A 20302-nucleotide genomic window follows, 5' to 3' on the forward strand; every position below is an offset into this window, starting at 1 on the left:
TACACTCACCCATGACACGACTGATAGCCAGAATGTGGGGAGGAACTTGTTTCTTGAAAACTACACAGAGAGATTACCACAAGATCTATAGGTTACAGGATTACTATGTAAAAAGGATGACTATACTACCCTACTTTTATAGCATTTATATATAATATACTGCACTTCCCTGGACTTGAGACAAAGAAACTATTTTTCTAGGATTATCCTAAGAAATTCATAAGTAATACAACAAAACGCCACCCCTATACAAAATTCATTGTAGTCAATTCTTAAGGTCATTTAAAACAAGGAAAAAACACCCCCACACCACATAATATAACAAATAAACTTACTAAAGATATGCAAGAGTTCCTCTTTCATGCCTAAAAATAATAATAATGAGCTAAAAGCCAACAGCCATGCAGTGCTGTCAGAAGTCATGCAGTCTATGTCTTGATAGACTTGATAGGCACATTAATGCTATTTTCATCTCAACATCAGGGAGAGAGAGAACCAGTTGAACATACTATTTAAAAAAAAACAAACAACCACAACATTGTTTAAAAGCTCCCAACTCTCATTTTGCAATATGGTTATTTTCTGTTTTCTGTTGCACTCTTCCAATTTTGGTACAGTTCAGTATCTTTACTTATAAGAAATTCCTGCTTGGCAAGCAGGTGATGCAGTCAGAAGTGTGTAGGAAACCTCGCTGCACACTGTTACAATATACTGCATCATTACTATGAAATAATGGATGCAGAAAAGCCACACAGGAACAAAGATCCCTGTATGGGGAGCTGAGTTTTCCCAAGTGTGATGTATCAGACAACACGTTCTTTCTCATCAGCCCCAGCTGGCCAGCGAAGAAAGACTAGGACTGCTCTTTCAGCATCCCTGGCCCTCTCTCCCACATGGAACACACTGGCACAAATGGCTTTGCATTGGGCTATGGAAACATGCTAAACCTGCACAACCTCTGGAGAGCACTCTCCTCATCGCACAGGGGAAGCAACCTGCCACCGCAGAAACAGCCATGACTGTAAAACATCTGGTTTATGTAAAATCCTGAATGTCAGCTAGGTCCCAGTATGGTGGTGGTGGAGGAGAAAAGGGTGAAAACTCCATTCTCCACCTCATGTGGGTGCCTTACCTTTATGACGTCTTCATCAGCTGATTTGCACTCAGTGGAGTCCGAAACATCGACCACCGACCCATCCTCCTGCACAGCAACAACCTTGACTGGAACAGACACCGTTTTGCCCGTCAGAATGGCCGTGTTAAGGACTTCCGTGTCCTGTATGCACACACGCACAAATGAAGCATGTATATATTATATATATATACACTTATATATATATAGAATCATAGAATCATAGAATCATAGAATCATAGAATTGTTGAGGTTGGAAGGGACCTTTAAGATCATCGAGTCCAACCTTTAGCCTACCCTGACAAGAGCCACTTCTAAACCATGTCCCTCAGTGCCCCATCTACCCTTTTTTTAAACACCTCCAGGGATGGTGAATCCACCACCTCCCTGGGCAGCCTATTCCAATGTTTAATAACCCTTTCAGTGAAAAAATGTCTCCTAATATCTAATCTAAACCTCCCCTGACGTAACTTGAACCCGTTTCCCCTTGTCCTATCACTTGTCACCAGGGAGAAGAGGTCAGCCCCCATCTCTCTACAACCTCCTTTCAGGTAGTTGTAGAGGGTGATAAGGTCTCCCCTCAGCCTCCTCTTCTCCAGGCTAAACAACCCCAGCTCCCTCAGTCGTTCTTCATAAGGTTTGTCCTCCAGACCCCTCACCAGCTTTGTAGCCCTTCTCTGGACACGCTCCAACACCTCAATGTCCCTCTTGTAGCGAGGGGCCCAAAACTGAATGCAGTACTCGAGGTGGGGCCTCACCAGTGCCGAGTACAGGGGGATGATCACTTCCCTAGTCCGGCTCACCACACTATTCCTGATACAGGCAGTATATATATATGTATGTATATATATATATATATATATATACTTCTATACTTAAAGAAGTATAAAACCATGAGAATGCCACAGGGGTCAGACTGATGAACCAAACCCTGCCTCTGACAAGGACGGGGCAGAGGAGCAACCCTTCCTTGCACACACCCTTTGAGCTCCCTGCAGTCAATGGTTTAACAACTTTCTGAGCCAAAGGCTGCATCTGGACGATGACGTGCTTGTTTTGACATACACATGGAGTTACTCTTTTTGAGCCCGTTTACAGGTTTGGCTGCTGTGACAATGGTATCTGTAACGTAATTGCACGCGAAGGCACGTCTGCAGCTTGGCAGAACCACAGTGCTATCTGGGGACAACCTCCAGAGGGTGTCAGCAACTCTTCCCATCCCTTTCCCCCAGATCATGCCAGTGATTTGGGAGGTGATTATCAAGCATTACAATAACAGCATTTCTTCCTTACTGTTCCAGTTGACATTGTTGTGAGTTGACCATTTTCCCTTTTTGGGACATAAATATATGATGAGAAAAACTATGCATGAGGTAGGGTATTCAAAACTAACCAATTTTTTTGATCTTTCCCCAGCAAAATCCCACCTAGAGATGTTTTACCACGTTTGTCTCTAATCCTGATGAATTCACAGTGCTGGCATTCTAATGACTCCATTAACACAGCCTTCCTCTGTGTCTCAGTATGGCTGCAGTTTGATTAATTACTCCAAATGAGTTGCTGCAGAGGTCCCTGCCTTGCCTAAGCAGGTATGCAGACTGGAGGGGAACAGCCTCCCAAGGCCTACAGAGCAGCCTGGCTCTGCTTGAGCAGTGCTTACGGCAGGCCCAAAACATTACACACACGCGGGGCAAGGAACGATCTGCTTTCATAGAGATTCCATTCCGCCTTCTCGAAAAGCCGGCAATAGGAAATACTGCTTTGAATCAATCCACTTTTCATTTTTCAACTTCCATAAAACTAATTGCTTGCCAGTTGGGGGGAAAAAAAAAAGTCGCTTCAAACTAATCTAACTTTAAATTCCATTATTAGAATGGGTGGAAGAAGAAATGGATTTTAGTGAAAAATTTGATGGCAGCTTGCACAGGGAGATATATTCACTATCATTTGCTTGTGTCTGCTAGCTAGATTGATAGAAAATAATGGGCATTGACCACAAGCTAAGGACAGCTGGAGAAGACCAATAAATACTTGCAACTAAGATGTATTATTAATCAATATTCTGAAACTTCTACAAAAAGCACCCTGAATTAAATGTGTTGAAGTACTAATAACACTAGTGCCAGCTAACTAATATAGTCTACTACAGCTTTATGGGCAGTCATGTTCCAGAAAAGCATTTAAGCATGTACTCCAGTCCATTTCTGTTCAGAACAGCACTAAAGTACGTGCTTAACTTGACACTTAGATTTCAATGTGATTTAAGCATGCGTTTAAGCGTTGTCCTGAATAGAGATGCTTTTCTGAATAATACCTCATGAAATAAATATACTGTGTTTGTTCTGTTCTTTGCGAGGCACAAACCAGATGTTTTACACGGTAAATGACTGTCTAGTTTTTGTTTATGCTGAATGGGCTCATTTATAACCAGCTGGCATCCATGAGGAAGGGACACTGGGAAAGCAACAAGTATGTGACAAAAGTGGAAGTGTGAAAGAACAACAGTAAAACCCTAACAAAGCCCAAGGTTGAACAAAACTAAGAAGAAAATGCACTGTCAGGTGAAAGAAAGCAATTAGATGCTCCTCAGGTGGAAAGAGATTGTATAAGACTGAGGGTGCTTCATCCACAACTACATCAGAGAAGAGGTAGTTCGATTTCATCAAACCAAGAGCAAATATCCCATAAATCCAAAGCCATCGGTCCAATATAAACATATGCCAGATATATGATGAAGACATGGTGGTCCTGTGTCAAAGCCCTCCCAAGAAGCAGTTTGCCAGTATGCTAGTTCTAAGCCATTCTTCAAGGGCAGTCATCTTCAGTGCATCAGGGGAAACAGTATTTTTGCCAAGGTCACAAGCAATGAACACACGACTAATTCTACTTCCAAACGCTCTGTTTGTTAGCGCAGCCAGGTAACTCCTACATGGCAGGGGCAGGCGGCGCTTGCATGCAATTACGGTCTGAGCCAAAGCCCTACTGAGTCACAGAAGAACGGCTTCTCTTGACTTCAGTGGATTTGGAATCAGGTTTTCAGCAGGCCTCTACTAATTTCTCCTTTGGTTTTTGCACTGTTCGTTGTATCACCCTCATGTTGACCCTCACGTGTGACAAAGGATAAACAAAACCTCTAGCCTCCTTTCAACTCTAAGTGCTGCTGCGCTACCAAGTGAAGTCGGACTTCGATGCTCTGAAGGATAATGCAAAGTTTATAAAGACATTTGCATTACTTTCGTAAACTCTCCAAGAAGATGAACATGCGAGAAAAGGTCTTAGAAGAGACACCTCATGACCCCGCTATTTGCGGGTGCTCTGAGAAATACACTCATCCTACTCGACACAAGCACTGTCCTGAACCTTCCCTCCTTCCCAGCACGAACAGGTACCCACTGTGCTAATTAGCTGGTGCTGCTTCACAAAAACTACACTTCACTGGTAAGCAATTCTACTATATAAATCAATATTTCAGATGCCTGATGCCTGGATTGAGTGTTACACAAGTATAATAGGCTGTGTAAAGACCTCTTTAAGAGCTGGCTATTTATAGACTGAAAAAATATATTTCCTCTGAGGAAGAAATATGAAGGCAGAACTGAAATAACTGAATGTCCATTAGATTTATAAACAGACTATTTTTTTTTAGTGCATCTTCAACAACTAATAGCATTTGATCTAGATTCTGTTAGGCTTGTTTTGTATTTCCATAGTGGGTTTACTGCAGAAAAGAAGTGTTACTGAATTTAAGATACCTGTGCTGGTTATTACTAACAGCATCTGAACTGTAGAGAGGGGTAATAGTGTTGATTTACATAGGCAGGTCCTCCCATATGGCACAGCATCATTTGGGACAACACCCAGGACCACCGGCACAAACCTCTAACTGCTGACATTGCAAAGTCCCAGGTGAAAAACCGGGAATGCCTTCGTATTTCTCTTGTCAAGGGTTTCAGCTGTGAGATCTTGACCAAAACCTTCCATTCAAGCAACCCAGGTGGAAGCTACACATTCACATTGCAGGCTCTACCCCTGAATAATAATTACATGCATGTTTATCTCCAGCTCCTTCTCTGTACCTGAATGCATTAGCACTTCAGCAGAGCTCTTCTTAATTACAGCTGTAACCTGCTAATAGCATTTCTTTGTTGTCTGAAGGAATCTACTTCTTATCCAGCCTAGGCTAAATTAAAATTTAATACAACATCAGGTCGCAACAGAACTAGGAAGCAAATGACAGCTGTTTAATTAAAACCTAAAGCTGATTAGATGGCACTACTGAGAGAAATACTCAAGAGGAAGAGCAGAAAACTACTGAAACTCAAGGCCAGGATAATGGCTTTATTTAAATATGAATAAACTCTGTGCACAGCCATAGTAAATGTTTGACAACTCACTGCTTTGGACAAATGGGGGAGAAATGTGAACGGGAGACACGTGGAGAGTCATGATAGAGCTGTGATTACCAGCACCGCTGTTCCCTATGTATTCCCTAGTATACGCAGGGATTACTGAGGAATGACTACAATAGGTAGCACAAACCGATCAAGGAACTCCAGGCACAAAGTTCCCAATAATTAGCCTTTAAACAACACCACACCAACCTAAGTCCTCCTTAGGCATGTGACTCTACAGCAGCTCACCCAGCTACTGTAAGACGACATGACACAGTTTTTCCCCCCTTCTTCTGGCCGAAAAATAAAGACATGGAGAAAAAGATTACGCGTCTCACAAGAAACCATCTCAGGAGGATGCACAGGACACAGGTTATCTAGACCCCAGCCCAAAGGTGCCAGCGCATCTTTCCTGCCCCTTTGGGAGCAGACAGCATCCTTTCCACAAAGTCTGTCTGGGCACAAAAGCCCCACGCCGACCCAGTTTAATGTGACAGATATCATCCTTGTGATTAATGCACAAGCTGGATGTGTTTTTTCAGAGGTTAACAAAACACGCTACAGTACAGTAAACCCAATAAACACTCAATTGTAAATCAGGAGGGAGACCTAAAGCCAACCCTATTCCACTGACAAATGCTACAGCTAAATGCCTTTTGGCATTTAGTTGAAATGACTGTCTTCAGCAAAGAAGGCACAGAGCTGAAACATTTGTCTGCAGAATTACATTCCTTCATTATTATTTTTTTCCCCAGAGTGTACCTCGCGAAAACACATTTGTAATATTAGAAGGAATCTTTAGGAACCAGTTCTCCTGCCTGGAAACAGCATCTCTTAAAAATGTAAATTATAGGGCAGATTGTGACGTGTGGGCTGGGCTAGGGGAGTTTTTTTTATTTGATAAATTATTCACCACCTTTTTCTTCAGATCAAAGAGCAAGGCAATATAAATCCATTAAGCAAGCTTAATATATAAATTAGATGCTTTGTTGAAATTATTATAATCCAAAGCAATTCTGTACTTTTCCCCCCTCATAGCTGAATACCATTTTAGGTTTCCAATCCATATTAATGAAGCCTGGTTGCTAGAAAGCTATTTATATTTTCCACCATTGTATCAGGTGAGATATACCATTTTGTCACCTAATGGTGAGAATGAACTAGGATTATGTGTTTATGAAACAGTAGAAAACAAGCAATCTTGCAAAGAGCTCATGTTGTTCTTTGACCCTCTTTCTTCCCTACATTCATACAGTCAGTCCGCTTCATGCCAAGGAGCCAGACCCCACAGTCATGCTAGCAGGAGAGCTGCTTGCTGCTTTGGCAGATGCCCATCAGTCGTTACTGGTGGGCTGGACTGGCAATCACGCCTGCCCAGGACTTGCCTCAAGTCTGCAGAAGCCGTGCATGTGAAAGGAATTACGTTAGGAGTCCTAACAAAGAGCCAAACAACAGCTAATTACTTATTCTGCAAACATCATTTCAGTGGAGCCACTTGTGGAATCAACTATTGACCAAGTTTTCAGGTGTCAGAGTGAGGTCTAAAGCATAACCACGCACGAGTCCTCCTGCCCTGACAAGCACACGCACTGCTAGAAGGTCATTCCTGCTCCCCTCCAACCTCCCTCTGTCTCTGGCTGTTTCCTCATTTCAGTTTCTTATCCAGCATATCGTTACTGGGAGCAATCAGTTATGACAGATGGCAAATCACACATACTGCAGGCTATCGTGTCAAAGTTAAAGGTCATCCTTTATCTCCTTTTGTTTACCTGCATAATAGCTTTACTTCATACTGAGATCCCAAAGGAAGAACAGGCAGGTGCATATATTCTGCAGGAGAAATTAATTAATGTAGATTGAACCATACAGAGGGGTTCTTAATCACAATTCTTACAGAACAATGTAAGCAGCTACTATTAGCCTAATTGAATATTATTCTAGATGTATATTACAGTGTGTGCTGCAAAACCAATTTGCTATAGCAAATATAGACTCCAAAATGGCATCTTATTTGCTAACTTGTCTTTTTGCCGCAGGTATTCTGAAGGAAGCTCTTTCCTTAGCAGAGAGTACCTGGCACATGCAATCAGCCAGAGTGGTAATGCTGTCATGGAGTTCATGAAAACTAAAGTTGAGATTTATTCCATTTCCATGTTTTTTTATGAAGGAAATTCAGCTCATTTTGAGGTTTATGTAGGATGAATAAGCAAAACCTGCTGCTGAAGGTGAAACCTGATTAGAAGCACAGATACTGTCATATCTATGACCTGAGGCAATTTTATTTTATTTTTTATAACTCCAAACAGATCTGCCCCCATTAAGCAAAGGTTCAGAACGCAGCCTGGTGCACTTGGCAGAAGTAATTGCAACCTGTCAGGCAGCCTCCACCATCTCAGCTAAGTACCGGTGCCTTCTACAGGAGCAAAAGACCTTTCCTGAGACTGGGCTCATGCTATTTCGCTTCAGCCCATTATGTCCCAGTAGAGTTTATTCTCCAAACCTGCTGTGTTAAACATCATGACACCATTGCTCTGAAGTGCTTGCTCGAGGTAGAACGAAGGGGAAATTCTTACAGCTGGAGAGCAACTATCACGCATCTGATTTTAGTTGTCTGCACAGAGAACAGAGGCACCAAGAATTCCCAGCTTGTGTTTCAGGACCTTTAAGTACACCGAGAAATACAGGACCTAAGGTCAGCCTGAAAGTATAGTAAACTGGAATTTCATACTGGAATTTACACTATGTTTAGAGATCTGTATAGTACCTGAGCATTCATCTGACAGACTTCTGCAGTTCTTCTCAATAGGAAGTAACCATTTTTAAGTATATTTAGAATCTCAAAGTTCATTTAAAGATGTTGGGTTTTTTTCCTTTTTTAATCCAGAAAAATATGATCATATTCTGACTTAATAAAATTGTGGCTCACCTCTCACTGAAATCGAACAGCATTCCCCTGAATTCAAGAGGATACAAAATGGGTAGAGCTGTCTACTCAAGAGCCTCAGCACAAGCTGACACACTAATGATTGTTTTCAAATGGCCATGAAATAATAATGGTATGAACACTCCTCAAAGGCATCTGAGGCACTTTTTCCACAGAAAAAGGTAGGGAGGCCATGCTTTGCTAGTGTATGGAACATAACTACTGGATCCACTTGAGTACCAACAGTAGTTGAGGACATCATTTTCTGGCCCTGTATCTTTGTCCCACAAGCTTAATAATATTTAACAACATTGTGTATGGCCATTTTGAAGAATTTTTTTTAGACGTCTCTCTAATTCTTTTCCTAGTCATCACAATTTCTTTTGGAGATGGCTGGAAGGAGGATTTTCTAGAGGAAATTCTACGCCACCGGTGCAATGGGAGAGCTGGCAACTTACTGGCTTGAAAAGGCTTCAGTTTCACAAGTGCAAAACTACAGACACTGAAACATAAGGTTGCGTATCACATGAGTTTACTGCCGCAATCTGTGTGCTCATCTTCTACCATGAGTGCTACCTGGGCAGAAATCCATGTCCTTCTGTAATAACAGCTGTTTAATGCTATAGAAGAATGCACAAATTAATTACAGCATGTCCACACAACTTCCCAACATCCTGCAGGAGCATCCTCTCACGCTCCGGGAGTGTGGGTTCTCCTTGTGCTTCGGACACGGTGACTTGCTTCGTTAAGCCATTCACAGAGTGGCTATGGCTTAAGATTACCTATTTATGAACAGAAAAAGATACATGGGAAAGTGACGGTGACATTGTGCAAAGTCCTCTGCAATGCCCTGCCAGAAGACAGTTGTCTAGCATTTGCTAAACAGGGGGTTCTTTGTATCTTCTCCTTCAGCATAGTTCAAACACTGGTGTAAGTACAGAGCTCGTAACATACCAAGTAAATTCAATAAAGAAGTATATTTTCTGGTCATAACTAGATGCATGTACCTATTAACTATATTTGAGAAGCGCATTATGGAGTTTAAAACGGAATAGAGATCTACTAGATGCTCACATTCATCGTCCTGCAAAAGGAGGATATCATTTTCCAAAGAACATGGATCTGACAGGAAAGACCCATGCCTTGCTCAAAGAAGTTTCTTTTTTTTTTTTTCCTGAAGATGGTCTGCCTTATCTGTCAGGACCAGACTGTTGTACTTACTTATTTTAGCTATTGGAGTAATTTCATGGGCTTGTATTCGGCTACTCTCTGATGTGCTGCAGGACTGGCTTTTCAGAGAGCAAACGCTTTGGAAGCAGACGGTTTCCCACTGTCTGCGCTCCCTCAGAAAGGCTGTTCTCCCCCAAAGTGCCTGCGGCGAGTGATTCATTCTCTGGCAGTTCCTGTCTCAAGCACATGTCTTAGGACAGCAAAAGTGACACTTTGGAAGTTTCATCTCCCTCCATTGCCTATGAAAGGGCTCAGATGTCTAGTTTAGACTTGATGTCTAGAATTAGGGGAGAGAAACTCTATCCCTTCCCGCTTTCAAAATTCTAAACAATCAGTGCTTATACGTTACTGTTAGCTCCTTTACTAAAATTTTCACACCGCTGCATGTTTCCTACAGTGACATAGACTTCACAGGCGATACAACTGTGCCTTTGAGCTACTTTGCTTCATAAAGCTGCCTACTGCTGTATTCGAAGCAGTGAAAATTAAAAGCAGAAGAATGTATCTGTAGCCAGTCCAAGCATCAGCCTTTACTATCCTTGCACACTCAGAGCCTCCTGGGGTTTTATTCACTGATTTTGGGAGCACCCGTCAACTGTACATTGCTCATCCTGGATCTGCCACTCCACTTGAACGCAGTGTTGCCTTTCAAGTCTTCAACATTTACTTTCTACTTAAACACTACAGAAGATGTCTCCTGCCTGCGTTCAGAACTGCCTGGAAACTTTTTTGACAAAGAGGAAAAAAAGTTTCTTGACAAAAATCAAAAAGCATAAAAAAGACACCTTTGAGAATATTTTCTTTTGAAAAAAGCAAAAATTAAAAATTGTGAATTTTTTCAAATGAGAATATTGATTTTTTTGAAGTGAGTTTTTGAGAGTCTTATAACTGATCTAAGGACTACTGGAGGTTTTTTTCTTCCTTCCTCTACTTCTTCTTGGCTTGAATTTTATTCCCTGTTTTAATTTTTCACTCTGGTCACCTTGTACCTGTTCAGAAGCGCTGCCTTGTTCTGACATGCCCCTATGTCTGATTATTTCCTTTTTTGCTCAACTTTTATAAAGAACAACCTCTTTTTTATTCAAGTTCAGAATGAAATCCCTTTTTTGTTTTCATGATTGAATTTTTCAGTGAACTCTTGTGCAGTGTATTTATTTCCTGCAGACCAGGACAATATCATCTGTGTTTCAAAAGCTAAGCTACTGCTTTCAAAACATCAGTATTTTTCCAGAGTCCACCAGTTTTTAGGAGACAGTCCCTCGAACTAAAGAATGTTTTAAGAACCTGTGAGAAAAAGAAAAAAAGACTGACTGGATTCTGGAAGTAATTATAATAAAGATCATGAAGTAACACGAGTGTAAAAGTCCTGTGACACTGGGATCAAACTATTTAATTTTTCTTCTTTCCCCCGTCTCTCTTTCATCTGTTCTAAAAATTACATATTGAACGATTTATTTAAATTACTCCTTATGGTACCTTGTCTTTCCACAATACTTCAAAACCAGTCCTCAGCTCTGCCAAGGACAACAGGACAGTTATCTTCATTATACAGCTAAAATAACTGAGGCAGAAGAAATCCCACCAGGCCAGTGACAGACCAAAAAACGGAATCCATATTCCCAATGTCCTAGCTCCACGCTTTTTCTGAGAGGTTACGCTTAAACTTGCTGTCTTCAGGCTGTTGGTTCTGTACAGTTTAAATACCAATTCCCACATCTTTCCTACTAAATGGCCTTTTTGCATAACAAGTAAATGCTGAGCATGCATCATCTCAAACAGTTAATTTATTGGTTGGTTAACTGAAATGCAGCTGTGCAGCAAAACAAATATCAGTGACTATAAAGAAATATAGAGGGCTACAGATAAAGCAACCAGTAACAGATGCAAGAAAAGAAAGAATTACTTTATTACTTTTCACCTTTCTTAAGCGGAAAACGATAACGGCATACTATCTGTGCTGGTTTTCCTGGGATAGAGTTAATTTTCTTCATAGTATAGGGCTATGTTTTGTATTTGTGCTGAAAACAGCATTGATAATACAGAGATGTTTTCGTTCCTGCTGAGCAGTGCTTACACAGAGTCAAGGCCTTTTCTGCTTCTCACCCCACCAGCAAGAAGGCTTGGGGGGGCACAAGGAGTTGGGAGGGGACACAGTTGGGACAGCTGACCCCAACTGACTGAAGGGATATTCCATGCCATGGGACGTCATGCTCTGTATATAAAGCTGGGGGAAGAAGAAGGGAGGGAGGGATGTTCGGAGTTACGGTGTTTGTCTTCCCAAGTAACCGTTACGCGTGATGGAGCCCTGCTTTGCTGGAGACAGCTGAACACCTGCCTGCCCGTGGGGAGCAGTGAGTGAATTGCTTGCTTTGCTTTGCTTATGCGTGCAGCTTTTTCTTTACTTATTAAATTGTCTTTATCTCAACCCACGAGTTTTCTCACTTTTACTCTTCCAAATCTGCCCCCTGTGCCAGCCGGGGGGAGTGAGCGAGTGGTTGCGTGGGGCCTCGTTGCCGGCTGGGGTTAAACCGTGACACTCGCATATACTTTAACACCACAGATAGATGAATGCGCTCAAAAGAAAAATCACAGAATACCTCTTCATATGAAACTACTGCAAAACGTTCCACTTTGAGAGGGATTCCGATCGGGCTTACTATGTCATCTCACAGGTGGTTTGAAATGGGGCAAGACAATGGCAGACAAGGGGGATGACATTAATGTTTCTCAGGAATAGAAATGGAAAGTGACAGTATTATTGGTTTTCGATAGAAGCATTCTGTAAACAGACAAAGGTCTTCCACTTATTATTCTATGAAAGCACGTATATATAAAAATCACAGCATGTTTCTTTGATAAAGAATTTTAACAATGGTTCCTTATCCTTATCCCTCAGCACCAAACTCAGTTCGAGGAGGGATTCCAGCGTATTTTTAAAACTTTTAGTTTTAAACTGTTTGCAGACTATATGAAGTAGTGTCTGACTTGCTTTTCCATCTCAACAAAAGGCACTGAAGGACAGAAAGAAAATGAAAAAAAGACTTCTATCTTTGCTTCCAAAGTATTATCTTCAGAATTAGCCTTTAGAAGTCATTAAGACATTATTCGAATTCAAACTTTAAAATCTATTTCTTTAGAACCTGTTACAATATGAGTAATGGGAAAAATACTGATCTTCCAGAAAGATAAACTAGGTACAGCAAGAGAGGAAAAAGAGAATTACCCAATTCATGCTGAAGAACTCATCTACAAGAACTATCTCAGTGGAGGAAAACGCCTCCCATTTGCTGCCATTTTACTTTTACTTATATTTTGTGCGAGACACAAAATTACACAGCCTGACTCAGTTGCAAAGAGAAATTAGATCACCACTACTGGACTGTTCAAATGGAATGAACATTTGCTATTCGCCTCCATTAGGGAAATTTATCTTCCTTAAAATTGTCTGTGTTAACCATTCATTCTCTACTTTTCCTCTAAAAACGGGCAGATTTCCAAATGACAGTACATTTATTTCTTCTTTTGCAGTACCAATGTCAAATTGTTTTCTGTTCTAAGGTGGGAAGAAGGGAAGGCGGCCAGGTCTAATGCCATATTCCTTCTTGTACTGCAGCTGATGGGGACCTCTTGCTGCATGGTCATTGCTCCTGCTAAATGGACAGACGAATATACGGCAGGATGTTTTTACAGGAGACGCAGCTTAAGAAAAGATAAGGTTCTCTGGCATTTTGACACATCATTTTAGCGAAGGATTGACAAAGAAGGAAAAAGTGTTGCACCTAAAGGTCTTCATAAATGTAACACAGAATTCCAGCTCAAAAGTGCTTTCAGTTGAGAGCACCCCTACACAATTACCACACAGAAAAGAGCAAACTCTCCTCACCTTCCGCTTCTCCTTATAATTTTGACTCTTTCCCTTCTTTTGTTACACCTTGAAGTATTCAGCCACGTTCTCCCTCCCTGATGACATCTCGCCTCCTCGGTGGTTGAAATGCACTAGCACAGCACAGATGTGGGACAGCACTTCCCACATTTTGTTTTCAAAGTGTTCCTCCAGAAAGGGATGGCCTTACATAAATCAAATTATAAACACTGTCATTCAAAGACCAGTAAAATTTTACGTCTACTTCACAAGAATACAAACAGCAACACAGCAAAGGAAGTTCAGCTCCACAGCTGCGCGTGTGGTGACCCCGCAGTGAGCTGTGGACCCAGAGACGGAACATCTCCCCACACCGCACCACTTCCCACACCATCTCAGCACAGCTCAACGTGCTCTCCTCGGATTTTTGACAGACAACACTTTAGGAATAAAATCAACGAGCATGTCACGATTGAAGCGTGTTTATGTTTAAATCCACGCCATGAAGATACGAATGCAAAACCTAGGTGAGAATAGTCATCTAAAAAAGCTGAACCTGTGTCTGGGAACAAGAAAGTCAACACGAAGAAATTAGTGAGAACATGGGGAGTAAAGTGAATTTTCAATTTTTCTAGGCAAGAGGAATGATCTGAAAACAGATAAACTGGATCTTGAAACAAAAACTATGTTTCAATACATCTTTGTTCCTTTGCTATGATGCAACTTCATCATTTTCCAAAAGCCCAAGAATTATTGCCAGAAGGCACCTCGTAACAAAAAGCAGAAAAAGATGATCAAAAGTTTCACTTCACTTTCTCCTACTTTACTGCACATTAGTTTTGAAGGACAAATGTTTGTTCTTTTATGGCCAATATGATACAAAGTGCTCAACTAATGCCCAGCTTCTAAAGTCACAGGAGCACAACAACTACATCAAACATACCTTTATATTTGTTTTTCGTTTTTCATTAAATGACATTGACATTTAACTAACTGCCCAAAGGCTACACTCTCTTAAATGCAGCAGTACCTGGCATTTTAATACTGTTTTTCTTCCTCTTTGTTAATGAAGGGAATTGTGCAAGTTGTTGTTGATTTAGTTTTGGATTTTCCCCCCCAGTAGTGTTGTAACTGAACTCCTGTAAGCATATCCAATGCAATCTGACAAAAGCTATTACAGAGAACAACCCAGTATAAAACTGCGACCTTACTTCTTCCTAATGACAAGTTGTGACAGGAGTGGAAGAGAAGACGATGTGCAAGTTTCCCGTCCAAGTACGCTGGGCCGTGTCGCTGATGAGGCTGAGAAACAGAAACAGCCTGAGACAGAGTCAACCTCGGACACGTTGCGCAGAAGCATTTCACAAGGCAGCCATCTGACAGCGCTGTCTCCAGGCAGCCATGGCTTGCAGCAGCATTTCTGTTTTGGTTTGTTTCCCTCTCCCCCTCTTTTCTTGGCCAAGAATCTCATAAACAGAGTTTCAATCTAAAAAGCCTTATTCCAGCATGCACTGCTATTCAGTCCAGAGGGGAATAAACCTAGAATCTGGGAAAAATAGTGCAGAAGATCAGACTTTAGAACCCATTAAGCATAGCTGCGCGTAGCTGCTGTAGTCTATATTTCACCAACTTTTATGATAACTCATCCCACTTATTCTGCATGGTCTCTTGGGGAAAACAAAGCCAGAAACCCCACACTTGATTAAAAAACACTGACATGAAAGGTGGACTGGGATATGATATATAAAGATTTTGCTATTTTTACATGTGCAGTGATATTTAGAAAGGTTGGAAATGATGTTTAGAATTTATCTACTTCTGGTCAAATGGATTGCCAGAGGATTTTTCTGACAGTGGCTGTCTGCAATTCAATGGCAGTGAATATGCAGACAATGTGCTAGGTTCTAGAATTTCATTGATAAAGTGTTGCAAAATGAATTCAGATGAGGTGGGAGCAGTAGCCGTTTCACGTGTGCACGATTTTCAGATCACAACACACCTGAGAACACACCTCTATCCAGGTCAAAGTCTCACTGAAGATTATTTTTGACAATTACAACCACCACACCTGTGGTAATTGTACGGCACCTCTCTAGTTCTTGCCTCTGCAGCACCCCATGAAAGCAGCTGACGTGCGACTTCCAGCCGCTCCAAGGAGCGCTTGTGTAGACAATGAGGAAAGCACCGTGCTGCTCAGCGCCCGATCCTGAGCATCGCATGCCCAAATGCACCAGAGCAAGACAATTCAGGTTGCCGTGCAATCTCCATACTGGCAGCCCTTGGCTACTTATCTGAGACCAAAATGGTTTAGCTGGTTTGCACTTCCAGGCTGCAGCCTGAAGAGTTTTGGTTTAGACCACGTGAAATTGCAGCTTGCAGGTTACTCAAGGTGGGAGCTCCCAGATGACTTAGAAACACCAGCTAACGGAAAATGTCCTTATTCACATATTTCACAGAACTTCATGCAGAAGTCCAGGCTTTTTGTGTCTCACTGACTTATCTTGCTAGTGATTCTCCCCTGAAATTTATGTTTAAAAAAAACCACCACAACTTGGCTGCTGAGATCAGCATCTGTATTGGCAACAAGACCCAGTCTCACTCTGAAGACAGACTTCCTTCTCACGCAAAGTTTTCTGATATGCATTTTACTGATGACTGAAACTTTAATATTTTGTTCACATGCCCACAAGGAACGGTACGAACATCATTGTAGATTGAGAAAAAATACACAATGATTAATTGAGTAAATTAACCTCCAAAACACTTGGACAGCTGTTTCAACATCCTGTCTTTGAGGCCAATATGGTGAAACAGCTGTTCTTATATGTAAGGTAAAATTGTCCGCTTTGTTTTGCAATGTGAATACTCTAGGTCTATCACATATCTTAGTAACTTCAATGTACACCTGGAGCATTGCCAATTTTTTTTATAATTTGCATACTTTTTTTTCCACATTATTAGCAACTTCGCCGATGTCAACTCATTTGCTCAACAGTATGCTGAAAACCAAAGTCAAGTGGCTTTCTGTCATCTTTACATGGGATCCACATGCTGCACGCTGCTCTCCGTAGCAAGATGCTTACAGAATGGATGAATGAATTTGATTATTTTTGTATGTAGTTTTACAATAGCACAAGTGTTCCTTAAATGGAAAGCATGTGCTGGTTCATGGCGCCTTCTCCCCGTGTTTCCAAGGCAACTCAATACACAGACACATGCAAACACACACGTGCATGCTATTAATATTCCTTTCTGATGTGAGAGATTTCTTCATTTATCAATGAAATGCTAGCCAGCTTCTGTACTAGGGAAAGCCTAAGACAAACTCACAGAGTAACTCATAGCAGGAAAACATTAAAGAAACTTTTCCCTCCACTGTACACTTAGATCACGTGTTTTGGCAACTTCCTGCATCAAGATCTCCTGTCTCTTCTAGCCACATAAATAAGGAATCCTGAGTCCACCTCACAATGTCCTTGTGCTTCCCCTCTACAATGCAATGCTCTCAGTCAAGCTCTCCCAAAGAGAATGGAATAACCCGGGAGGTTGGTTTGCACAGGCATGTCTCTCTATTTCCTCCCACCACTAAGCAGCTGACGAAAATGGCACTTTGGTCTTAAGGAAAGGTATGACAGGCTCAGGAAGCCTTGCAAGAGCCGATCTGCACAAGCTGCACGGCTGCACCTGACGCTTGGCACTGGAACACGCTGAATCTGCCCCATGTTTCAAAATGAAACTCATTTCAGAACAAGTAAGGCATAGGCACAAAAATGATTTGTCATGCTCAGCACTCCATGCTAAATCACATTTATACCCTCTGATTCTCAACTGTAATCCTCTTTGGAATTTGCTTAATTATTGGGCTTTTAAGAGCTGGGGGTCAGGTACAGACACTGCGTAATGAGTGAAAACTGCAAAGGCAAAGTAAGATCCTGACCAATTGTGCTGTTTATCTGAGAAGTGAGATGTGACAAAGACGGGAAGCAGCTGGAAATTGCGAGAGATGTTTTGAAAGAAAGCACTCTGAATCATTGTTGGTTTATTGTTGTTTCCATCTATCTGATTTTTTTCCTTTGCATAACAAAAAGGCCTGCTGATTGCCGTTATTGCCTGAGGTTTTTGTACTTGTCATTCCCACACTGAATGTAAGCGTTTTGTAGCTTTTCAGAGTACATCAGTCTTTGGACCAGAGTTGAATCTTGCCTATCCAAATATCCTGTTAATCACAACAGAATGGTGGTACACTTGAATCTGCTCTACCCTTAGGGGTCAAGGGCCATTTCGAAAATAAAACCTACTTTTAAAGTATGTTAGGGGTATCTGCAATAATACTAAGTTAAATGGTAACGCAAACTCAGGGAAAGGCAAATTCAGGCAAAGGGCATTACTCAGATTTCCCTTATACCAGCTTTGGATTTGAAGGGACATAAACGTGATTTACCTCCAAGCTTAACAGCGGGCAATTATGCTGAAGTAGGACACTACTTATGCTGAATTTGGTTCAGTTTAGGGGCTGATTTAGAAACAGCTGTCTGTGATTTATTATATAGAGAATATAGTATAATTCCATTAACATCAGCAGAATATCTATGCATTTTACAGCAGCAACACCAGGGAACGTGGACCTCTTTTCCATACGTGAATACATCCTCCTTTGCATAAATATTTGGAACTGTAGTTTACACAGCTCTACTCTATCCTAAAAAACATGGAAAAAGAATACAGCTTATCTGGCACATCTCAAATTGCATTATGTCAACGCTTGTATATACACAGATTTTAAAAAAGAGCAAAATCTTCAGTAGATGCTATGGGAACTCCCTGACTTCAATGGGAGCTCCACTATCTTGTACTATGAAAATAGTTTATGAACTATAAATTCCCTTAATTCATGCACTCCCTATCTTTTCAAGATTGCTACTATTAACTTGCACACCATGTAGCCTTAATGATCTTAGGTTACATTTTATATTACATGCTTCTATTTATAAATGGTTTATAAGGAGACTAATCAATATTTAATAGGCATTTTAAGTGTGCAACAGACATGAGTAGCATGTGTTAGAGAAGGTTATAGGCACATCAGTAGAAGGATTATAAACGCCTATAAGCTTTGGCTTGTAAGTAACCCGTTGGACCAATAGGGTTCTGTAACAATTTTAATAGCAGGTTATCCAATTAATAACAGTTTTATTAATAACTAAATCTTTGTAAACTACTTTAAATGGAATCCTGTTATACAAGGAAGCAATTCTGTGACCTATCCTGTTGACAAGTATTAGGGATAAATCTCTAGGTTTGGCGTTTAAATGCCACTCTCCTCCTGTAAGCTTGAACTAATACTGTAACATTTCCAATCCAAACACCATTACAGTGTTATTCTGGGGTTTGGGCATTTTATCATACATCCTTAGGGTTAAATTCTTCTCTAAGACACAGAAGTCTCACAGGAGCCACTAGAGCTGCTTGCTGTGCATATCTGTGTGTGTAGGAGGGAACAACTTAGCCTTTTTATTTACAGAGCCATTAATTAAATTACTGCAATTAAATATCAAATCAAATTGCATTAAGATAACATTAAGCACATAGGAAGTCAGAATCAGAGCCTGTATTAGGGTTAATGGGAGTTATACGTGGTTAGTTTTTAATGCACCTCTCTATAAACCATACCCCGAAGGATGTAGCTTAAACTGACATACACAAAACTAAAATTTTATGCAAATATTCTTTTACAATGTCCTAGTTTTTGCATCATTTCCAATCGTTTGTGTGGGTTTCCTGCTATTCTTCTCCCAAGGCATGTTACCCTGAGTGAAACGGAGGAGCTTAATAAACGACAGTTTCTGATCAACTCAGAGCAGTTGAGCACCACAAAATTATTAACTTGCAATTAGTCCACAGGGTACGTCCTTCAATAACAAATCCATTCGAGATTATGATTTTCTGCTTTATTTTCAATCTAACTCTTCTCTAATGAAATGTAATAGTAATAGAGATTTCTGCAAAAAAGTCAAAGGAATATAAAAGCCTGTTTCCTTCACTGTCACACCCACAAACCTGACAATCGGTAGCACAAATCTGTGCCACTGCTGAGCGCTGAGGGACCCGCAGGACCACCACCTGCTTGCCAACAGCAGTGGCCAAGTATCTTCTTGTGAAACTCTTCTGAAGTCCTCTTTCAAGCCCCAGCTCCACCACGCAAATCCCAGCAAGCACTTCCCCCAGGCAGCTGGTAGCTAAGCAGGAGGTGAGATCCATCACTGCAGAGGTTTTGCATCACCTAGGAAACGAAGGGAATCCCCCCAAAGTCTTGATTTCTTGCCATAGCAATAAAGGGGAAGGACTAAGGTTTCTGTTCCTCGTGCCGTCGGGAGTGCGTTACAGCACGCCAGTTAACTGAAACAGATAGACATGAACCCCCCTTAGGGAGCCATACAAACTAGTTAGTGGAAAATCGTCACTGAAATGGAAAACGTTGTTATTGCATCAGACTCCTTACAAATTCTTCTGTATTGTGGATTTAATGGTTCTTTGGCGAATTTTACAGGGAAATTTAAAAAAAAAAATTTAAAAAAAATGTTTGCTTATCCACTGATCAAATTAGCACAGAACTCTGTGTGCCTATATTTTCAACTGGAGAAAAACATTAAGAAGATTCAATATTTATATAATGTTTTATGGAAGTTCAATAGAAAAATCCAATATAATTTCCCAATTAAAATCACCTGCTAGTTGACTTACATCCATTACTATTATCTCAAGCT

The 20302-nt window shown here is 41.0% G+C and overlaps 1 protein-coding gene across 1 annotated transcript in view; it reads right to left on the reverse strand.

Annotated features, from left to right (window-relative positions):
• Positions 1 to 20302, reverse strand: part of TMEM132B (transmembrane protein 132B) — a 261053-nt gene that overhangs the window by 50769 nt on the left and 189982 nt on the right. The window contains exon 5 of the mRNA XM_074606166.1: positions 1133 to 1276. Within this exon, the coding sequence (XP_074462267.1) occupies positions 1133 to 1276 (144 nt within the window). The remainder of the gene's footprint in view (positions 1 to 1132; positions 1277 to 20302) is intronic.

Source organism: Larus michahellis, chromosome 13 (assembly GCF_964199755.1).
Source record: "Larus michahellis chromosome 13, bLarMic1.1, whole genome shotgun sequence".
In the NCBI taxonomy this organism is placed as follows: domain Eukaryota; kingdom Metazoa; phylum Chordata; class Aves; order Charadriiformes; family Laridae; genus Larus; species Larus michahellis.